At 35.0% G+C, this 10,127-nt stretch overlaps 1 protein-coding gene and 1 long non-coding RNA gene across 2 annotated transcripts; one reads left to right on the top strand and one right to left on the bottom strand.

Annotated features, from left to right (window-relative positions):
• Positions 1–181: 181 nt before the first annotated feature.
• On the bottom strand, positions 182–631 carry LOC122052352. The gene is made up of 2 exons (XR_006131971.1): positions 574–631; positions 182–488 (listed from the first exon to the last, which is right to left on the bottom strand). It is a non-coding gene; the product is annotated as an uncharacterized LOC122052352 (long non-coding RNA).
• Positions 632–6,630: 5,999 nt separating this feature from the next.
• Positions 6,631–9,326, top strand: LOC122050610 (zinc finger BED domain-containing protein DAYSLEEPER-like). The gene is made up of 4 exons (XM_042611503.1): positions 6,631–6,670; positions 6,749–6,765; positions 7,851–8,105; positions 8,817–9,326. The coding sequence occupies exons 1-4, from the start codon at positions 6,631–6,633 to the stop codon at positions 9,324–9,326; spliced, it is 822 nt and encodes a 273-aa protein (XP_042467437.1).
• The last annotated feature ends 801 nt before the right edge of the window (positions 9,327–10,127 follow it).

Here is a 10,127-nt window from a genome sequence, read left to right as displayed (position 1 = left end):
TCTGAACGAACTGTGATGGATTGGTCCCCGATGATTGTCTGGTAAAATGGATGTTGAAGACTCTGAGAATGGCACTATTTTGTGCATCGAAGTTGAGCAATGATCAATCTTCATGATCTGTTTGGTCGAGTCAATTGATAAAAAAGAGTGACAGGAACTAACCTAGGCAATTCTACAGGACTCGAGCAAATCTTTCAACTCTATAAGAATGAGAGCTACAATGTTATATTTACAATTATAATGCACCATTTACAAGTTTGCTTGTTACTAAGATGCAGTTTCTATGATACAAAATGGATGAGGAAATTAGATTTGAAAAGAGAATCGATAAGAGTGTGACAACAACTTGCTACAAGGAAGAAACTCATAGGTCAAGCCGTGCCGGTTATCAATCTCTCTTGTTGGTCCAGTTTCTTTATTTTGAGAACGCCTACAAGGACTTGCAATCCGAAGAAGGCACACAGAATGTATGCTGCTGTAGCAGGCATCTGCATTCAGAAACTTGTTTAGAAGGATGGAAGAAAATAAATCAGCAATGTCGCTTGTAAAAGTTGGAGTGATCAAAGCTAATACCCGAAGGCAATTGAAATGCAACATTGTCGCAAGGTTTACTAAACTTCCCGCTGCAAAACTGAAGATTCAGAATTCATGGAATACAAACATAAAGTAATAGATAAAGTTTCAACCTCCATGATACAAAAATTAAAAGGTCTTATTTCTCTACCTATTGCTGCTAGCCTTTGTTTCTTCTTTTCAAATCTTTCTTCTTTAGACAATTGTTTTTTGAATCCAAGTTCTGCAGTGGCCATTTCCCTCTCTTTCCTTTGGGCTACAAGGCGCTCTTCAAAACTACCATATAGAAAGTTTTAAAAATTGATGAGCCGCAAGGGGACTTAATACAAAGTTTAATTTACATGAAATTTCCTCTACCTCACCTATTAAGAAAGAACTGAGTTGTTCGCCTGACAGCTGTCATGTCGCCAGTGGGAACAAGAACTCTCATTTGAATGAATCATTGCTTGAAGCGCCTGCTTGCAATATATTTTCATAATCAAGAATAAAATGGCAATTTAATTATATAATAGATATTGCTAAGAAAAATGAAATGACTATAAATTAAGATTTCAACACTAGCATGTAAATAGCATAGCAGCTAGCTACTCTGGTACTTCCATTACGTAAGAAAAGAAAGTTATATGAGAAAGAGATGAAAATATCACAAAATTGTTATGAGATATATTTTTTGTTTACCTTCCCATCACCGTAAAGAAATGAAATTACGAAAACAGCTCACACGAAAACAAAAATTTGCTAGCCAAATATTGAAGAAGGTGGTGCCTATAAGAAACTTGCAGTGTTTTCTTTCAGAGAGACAAGTGTTCATAATTGAATCAAAAGAAATCAGACTCAAGAATAAGCAGTAGTTTTTAGTGTATCAAGATTATAATAGATTTGCAATTAAATGAGTAATAGATAGGACAGAAGTTCACAAGATACTGACCCGGTCTGGATCTTTCTCATAAATACGTACCATAGAATACTTCAAGTAGCCCTTCCCTAATATTAGAGCTAATGCTGCAATACCATCAGAATGAAAACTCTTAGTCCATGCAAAAAGTGATCCAATATTTTAATAGGCTTCTATGAAATTTAATGCGCTCAAAGAAATTAGGAAGTACGATATGAACCTGCGTCGTGGTGTATTCCCAGTATATATTAGGCACCTTCACGTAATCCATGTCCTTGAAGTTTTTAGAAAAATTTTCAGCATTTGCTGCTTCTTTAGTGTAATCTATTTCCTAAGAAAGCATGCAAGACATATAAGCAACTCTCTCAAACAATATGATATTTAGCTCAAAGAGTCCAGAGTCATAGAAAGAGAAACAGCTCGTAATTTGCATCGATGAACTATTAGGCAATGTCCAACAAATGCTGAGTGCTGGTCCAAGCATTAATCTGCTCCTTTGTTTCACTATTTGATACAATTCCAGTGAATATTTGGCAGTTTGTGGAGTTGCAAATCATATCATGCTGGATCAACTAGGATCATGCTTATCCAATTTAAGGAAATGGTATTGTGAAGAACATTGTTCCAAAGAAAAAAAAGATAAGGCCCAACACACGAGACTCCCACTAACATGAGGTCTTAGTATATGGTAGAAATCCTTTATCCAATGGAACTCGCATGGAAAAGAAATGGTGTCCGGCACACCTTATTAAATGCTAAGTCAATCACACCAACAGTGAACTAACTCTGTACTCTTGTACACCATAGAATACCCGAGTTATTGACAGTCATATGATTAAGCACTTGTTGAATACCACAAGCCAAATAATCATTGTAATACCCTAATACAGAAAAAGAAGGAAAATGTGATCATGGAGCAGGAAGACAATGAAAAGCAGATATATATTTTCACATTCCTCTCATACTTGATCTGTTTTTTGTAAATTGACCTCCAACTTTTCAAAATTGTCATTTTCCTCCTAGAGTTTATGAAGCATTTTCAGTTTATCTCCCAACATTAAAGTAAAAGTAAGTCAATTAAATTTCAGATCCACATGACAGCCATGTGGTGGCCACATCATGACATAAGGCAGAAACTAAATCAATTTTTAAAGGTACAAGGGTAAGGGACATTACCTAAAGTGATTTTGCAAATATCAAAAAGAAGAGAAGAAAGGTGAAGTTTTCATCAAAAATATAATTTTACTCATTAAACTTAATACAAAATTGTAAAAACTTTAATTATTGTAAAAATAGTAAGTTGTTAAAAAACAAGAAAAAATTAATAATTAAAGTTTAACAACAAAATGTTAAAACAAATATTGAAAAAAAAATACTTGCAGTAGTTCAATGATAAAATTTTTAATGTTTTTTCATTTATAATAAGGTAATAAAATAAAAATGCTGCTAATCGAAAATGATTAGCTGTAGCTAGACTTGACCACGGTTCGGAACTGACGGTTCGACGGTTCGGAACCGCCGGTTCCAGGCAGGTCGACCCTTAACCTTAACCGCCCAAGACGGTTACGGTTCACGGTTCAGAACCGCCGGTTCACGGTTCACGGTTCGGTTCACGGTTCGTCACGGTTCGTCACGGTTCAAAATTAATATGTTAAAAAAAATTAAAAATTAAACATTAAACATTAAAAATTAGAAATTAAAATTTATTGAAAAAAGGGCTTGCACTTATTTAAGTTGCCTACGTATCCCTTTAGGGGAATCAAAGCCCACGTAGTTCTTTTACATTTTTATCCTTTTACATTTTCATTCACTTCCATTTCCTGTTCCTGTCGTATTTGTTCCTTTAGTATCAAAATCTTCAACTTCGTCATCTGAAAGTTGCATTCCTTGGATTCTTTTCTCCGCTCTGGTCCAATCGTCCAGTAATACTTGGGCTTCCAATGAGTCGGGAGACAAAGTTGATCTCGTTCATCTAATATGTTGCCGCCGGCACTGAACGTCTGCTCCACAGCAACAGTTGACACTGGACAAGCTAAAAATTTTTTTGCAATCACGGAGAGAACGGGAAAGCTTTGAGCCTTCTGTGACCACCACTTTAAGATATCGAAGTTTTCGCTATCTGCTTCATTAAAATCAAAAGAAGTCGTAAAATAATTCTCAAGTTCCTGTGTGGAACTTGAGGATCCTCGTGGATGTTTTGTCCGTTCTTTTGATAAGAGTTGTGCTTTTGTAAGTTTTAAATTACTACTAGTAGTTTGTTGAATTTCAGAAATATTAATTTGTGTTCCATATTTTGCATAATATTGATTATAAATATCATATAAATAAATTCTAATATTATATATAATATTAACTGGATCAGGGGAAGAAGAATCTTTAATTGAAATTAAAGCGTCATAATATAAAGTTAACATTTCTTGTAAAACTTCTAATTTAAATCTAGGATCTAAAGCAAATGCAATTAAATAAATTTCAAGAATTAAATAAAAATATTTTTCCCATTTAGTTTTCATAGCTAAGATGCAAGGAGATAAAGATTCATTATTAATATGTTCATTTAAAACTAATACTATATTAGAAAAATTTTCTAAAACTAATTGAGCAGTGGGATAATAAACACCGGAAAGTTGTTCGGTTGCATCATTAAATACTTTTAAAATTTCACAAATACTACTACAAATATTCCATTGTTGTGAAAATAAATATATATTAGTATTAGTGTTTTGTGCAAAAAATGAACATAATAATTCTTTATATTGAAATGAATCTTGTAATAATTGGTATGTTGAATTCCAACGTGTTGGTACATCACGTGAAAATTTTTTAGGTCTCATTCCATTAATTTTACAAAACCTACCCCATTGTTTCATTATAAATGGATGAGACTATAAATAAGAAATTGTAATTCTAATTGGTTTAATATAACTTTCTAAAATTTTTAAACCATCTTGAACACATAAATTTAAAACATGGCATACACAACGAATATGAAAAAATAAACCTCCAATAATAGGTTGACAAACAAATTTTAGATCATCTATACAAGCGGTATTAGAACTAGCATTATCTAATGATATTGAAAATATTTTATGAGTTAAACCATATTCTTCTAAAATTAAACATAATAATTGTGCGATATTATGAGCATTATGTGATTCATCAAAAACTCTATAAGCTAATAATCTTTTTTGGAGGTTCCAAGAGTTATCGATCCAATGGCAAGTCACACCCATATACGAATGTGTTTGCCAATGATCACTCCAAATATCGGAACATAAAGAAACTTTATTATCTAATTTACTAAATTCATCAATTAAATTCTTTTTTCCTTGTTTTACTAATTTTTTAATTGTACAAGTAAGTGTAGTCCTAGGAACACGTTTAGCACATGGATTAAGAGATTCTTTACAAAAATCTTCAAATGTGCATTTAGATCCAAAACTAAAAGAAAGATGTTCTACGGAAATAAATTTAGCTAATAATTCTCTTAATTTATTATCCGAATATAAAAATAAACCGGAATCGATACTACCGCTAGTTGAAGAAAATCTTGATAATTGTGTTTGAGAACGGTCGAGTCCATATTCTGTCGGGTGTTTCGTTTCTACATGTCGTTTCAACGACCCATAGCCGTCGCCGGCTTGGAATTTGTAGGAAGCATTGCAGTGCTTACATTTTGCACGCATTTCTCCCGACGGAAGAGTGACCTTCTCAAAATGTTTAATAAAAATAGAAGACTTTAGAGGAGGAAGTTCCCGAACCTTAGAAGTAATTGCATCGGTACTTCCTTGTGTTTCGGGTGTCGGATTCGGAAGATGCTCGATCTCATCATCGGTGGATTGAATGTTAGGGTCCTCCTCCCGCGGATTCATTATTTGCTTTCCCTTCCGAGCTCGAGATGATGCACCTCCGCGGCCTCCTTCCATTGTAATTGAAAATTGAAAACGAAAGCGTGTAGAGATTAGAGAATACGAAAATGAGATTAAGAGTAGAGAAGATGTGTGTGAAAAATGATGAAATGAGCTCTCTATTTATAGAGTTTTGATAGTAACGGACACTAAATCATAGCCATTGATCAAAAAACGGTCAAATGATTCTAACCGTTGAAAAAAATACCCAAAAAACCCTCCCAACGGCTACGAACCGCCGGTTAACCGACGGTTCCAACGGCTATGAACCGCCGGTTAACCGGCGGTTCAAGCCGTTTAAAAAAAAAAAAAAAAAATTGTTTGCGGTTGAACCGCCGGTTAACCGGCGGTTCGTCGTGTTTACATCCCATGAACCGGAACCGGCCCGGCAACTTGCCGGGCCGGTTCCGGTTCGACCCGGCGAACCGGGTCAACGGGCAACCGACCCGTTGACCCGGTTACAGGCCCGGGCCGGGTCCGGGCCAGACTCGGCCTGGGGTCGGGTCTAGCTGTAGCCATAATCCATGATAAATGAGACTGAAAAGAATGAATTTAAACAAAAGATAAATATTAACAATGATATAAGTTTTATGTTATGAAGAGTTTAATAGCTTCACTCATTAGGACCCTACTTCACTCATCGGGATTTCTACTTTGCCTAACCTTTCGTTAGGACTTACTTTTGCTAGTCATCTAGTCCTGACTAGACTTCTCTCTCCCAAACATCAAGTCCTGTTTGGATCAACCATTGGTCATATTGTCAAATATCGAAATCCTAAAGGTCGATTACACCAACATCGTGTACTCGTCAAAACCAAAAAAATCATGAGCCACTTTTACTTTTCCCAAAACCCCATTTCTTGATGCCACCGAAACCATTTCTCACTTCAAGTTATTCTAAAAACCCTAATATCTCTGTCCCGATGAGTTTCCTTCCATCCCATTGAGTTTTTGTGATCAATGTCCGACCTAAAATCATGTATTATCGATCGATCAAAGCTTCTGAATAATCACCTTCTCTCTTGTTTTCCCTTAGCAACTCCTGACAACTTTGAGGTGCGGTGTTGTCCCAACGCAATTTGAAGCTCCAGTGAGAAGTCGTAACCCTCTTCTCTTCTTCACCCAAAGCTCCTCATCCTGACCTCTACACTATAAGAATTGAAACTGTAATTTCCCTCCAACCAAACTCCTTCTCACTAAACTTTAAGCTAGTTTTTGACTTTTCTTTCACCTATAAATTCACTTTTTGGGACAATGTCGATTAAAAGATTTCAACTTACAATCATCTTCAAAGGTAATGTTTTTAAGGTTTATGTTACTTATTTTTTCACCATACATATTTTTGCATTTTTATAATTGTCTCATTGTTTAGATAAGTTTTTGATAGCGGTAATGACTAAACTTAGTTTAACTTAGTTTTACGAAAGTAATTTGATTGAATTTTACAAAGTTTGATTGTTTTATTCTATTATAGGAAATTCAAAAAATTGTATCTACACGAAAGATGCAATTATCAACTTTGGAGAAAAAGTTGCATTGGATGAGTAAATTATGATATTTTATAGGATTTTTTTTTCTAAAACTTCCACAAAGGGAAAGGGTTATTCAATAGTATATCTCGATGAAAACACATTCAAGTTATAAATAGTAGCTCCTTTGTGCCATTCCTCATTATACCAAAAATTTCACAACTTAAGAGATTACTAATTAACATTTTTGAGAATTGAGATTCAAAAGTAAAGACATTTAAATTCTGCAACATGTATTTATCCTTCACAATGAAAGATATAGCATTATTGTTTGGAATCTCAAATACAGAGATACAAATGAATTCTAATGTTACTTCCAGTGAATTATTTAAAAAAAAAATTACACATAAAGAACTAAATTGATTCATACTAGAAAATCTACTGAGGACATAATCTCTCCATCTTAATTCAATTATGGATATTTTGTTATTTTATAAATTTTATATTTTGTATAATTTTTCTTTTGTTTTGTTTGCTTCTAGTAAAAATAGGCTAGCTTTTTTATCAAGTAATTAGATCCTATTAATCCTAGGATAGACAATCTGACCTCACATTATTCTCACTAAATAAATTCAAAAAGTGAGGTGACTCCTGTCATTGAGCTCCAGCTTTACCAGTAGTTCAATTGTTGTAAGTGTGCCCTGCGTGAGAATTGAACTCTGATTACTTGGGAAATGTACCTTGTCTCTAGGGGTGGCAATTTTCCCCATGGATTTGGGGTCCCGTGGGGAAAACCCGAAACGGGGGCGGCTTTGGGGAGTTAATTCGGGTATTGGTTCGGGTTCAGGGATTTTTAAAATCCCCGAAATTAAACCGGGGCGGGTATGGGTATGCTATCCCCATCCTCGAACCCACCCCGGTTTTAATAATAATAATAATAATAATAATAATAAAATAAATAAATAAATAAAAGTGAGATAAAAATAAACTCTAATTCCTAAACAGGAAACCCTACGCCGCCATTCAACATTTCGACGTCGTCCCTTCGCGCATCCATCTTCCCCGACGTCGCTCCCTTCGCCGACGTCGTCCCTTCACCGACGTCATCCCTTCGCTGACGCCGTCCCTTCGAAAACGCCGTCCCTTCGCATCAATCTTCACCGACGGCCCTCGCCTCCGTTGACGCCGCTCCCTTCGACGTTCAACGCCTCCGGCCTCTCCAGCCCCGTCATCGTTGATCGCTCCCTACCTCCCGTCCAAGTTTGATCTTTGCTCTAGTCTTCTGTCAACGTCATCAGTGTACACATCCTCCGATCCTTGTATGTCATCAACACTTGCTCCCGTTGTCAATGAGGTGAGCCATATTTCAAGTTTTTATCATCAACACTTGCTAGTCAAAGTCATTACTCATTAGAATCGTTGTTCTCACCTCGATGCGCATGCTCTTTCAAATGGAAAGGAGAATCTAGCAAGATTTTCCTTCTTTCCATCTTGATCAAGGGTGAAACCTGGCCTCATTGTTGAATGTTTCAACAAATTAAGCAGTTAATTGCTTTGCTATGTTAGAGGAATCACTATTGCTAATCAAATCATCAATCCATGTTGCTTTGGCATAAAAACATGATGTTGATGATTATACTAAACTTTATTTATTCAAAATTTTAGTAGCTCAACCACTTTCACAGTTAATAACGTAAACAAGCCTGACAGAGATAATGAACTAGTGATGTCTTTTTTTCTCTTTTACCTGTCTGATAAAAGAAGACAATTAATTAAGGATATATACTCTCTGATAGATTAAGATTGTGTTGCTTTTATAATGATTAAGGATATCAATCAATTAAGAAGACTTTTCTTTAAAAGTATGTTCCTCAAAAAAACTCATCTATAACATTACCTTATTTTATTAATGTAGGGATTATGTGGATAAGTAGAATATGATTTTTTTGATATTATGATATATCCTTTCAGATGGAAATTAATGATAACGAGGTTGAGGGTGTTATGCTAACTACTCCAACTGTGGGAAGTGAAGTTCATGCCGCGACTGAATCGCATTCGCAAAATGAGAGTGTTCCAATCGAGGCAAATGAAGCAACTCTAAATAACACTTTAGATGTTGAAATTTCGGGTACAAATGGTGAAAAAAAAAGAAAAATTAGATCTATTGCATGGGATCATTTCGAGAAAAAATTAATTGAAGGAAAATGGAAAGCGGTCTGCAATGATTGTAAGAAGAGCTTAGGTGGTGAAACTAAGAATGGTACCAAGCATTTACTTAACCACATGAAAACATGCTTGCACAAAAAACAGAAGACCATACAACAATCTCTATTGCAGCCAACAAAATCCAATGATGGGACAACACAGCTTGGGACATACCATTTCAACCAAGATCAAGCAAGGGCAGAGCTTGCAAATATAATTATATTGCATGAGTACCCGTTATCTATGGTTGATCATGTTGGCTTTAGAAGATAGTCTTATGCATTGCAACCAATATTTAAAGTTGTTTCCCATAACACAATCAAGACAGACATCATGAAGATATTTGAGTATGAAAGAAATAAAACAATGAAATTATTAGACTTAAATGCTAGTCGGATTGCGTTGACAACTGATATGTGGACGACAAGTAATCAAAAAAGAGGATTCATGGCCATCACTTCACACTTCATCGATGTTTCATGGAAATTACAAAGTCGGCTTGTTAGGTAAATTTTTTTCTCTTTAACTTTATACTTGCATTTACCATTAATAGTATTACTATTATCATTACAATGTATTATATTTCTTTTTCTACTAGGTTTATATATGTGTCGTGTCCACATACTGCTGAGGTCCTCGCAAATGCACTTGTTGATTGCCTCTTGGATTGGAACTTGGATCGTAAGTTATCTACTTTAACCATTGATAATTGCACAACTAATGATGCTATGATTGAGCTTATTCTAGACAAGCTTCCTCCGAGTTCACTTATCTTAGAAGGAAAATTATTTCACATGCGGTGTTTTGTTAGAGTGTATACTAAAAGCTTAGCTTTTGGTATAAACATTTATCTAGAAAAAAAGAATCACATTGATCAAATGTCTACATTTATGATAAATGTAGTTGTTCAATTAATTTATATTGTAGATAACATGGTGTGTGGTGTCACACATAGAGGATCATGTTATTAGCACCTTATAAATTATAAACAGTAGCTCACGACCAAGATGGAAAGGAACAAACCATTAGAAGGTCGTAGTGTAATTAGGTATTAGTTTATCTTAACTATATAAT

The sequence above is a fragment of the Zingiber officinale genome, chromosome 3A (assembly GCF_018446385.1).
Source record: "Zingiber officinale cultivar Zhangliang chromosome 3A, Zo_v1.1, whole genome shotgun sequence".
NCBI classification, from domain to species: Eukaryota; Viridiplantae; Streptophyta; class Magnoliopsida; order Zingiberales; family Zingiberaceae; genus Zingiber; species Zingiber officinale.
The sequence above is the reverse complement of the archived record's forward strand: the minus strand, read 5'-3'. Positions and strand labels throughout refer to the sequence as shown.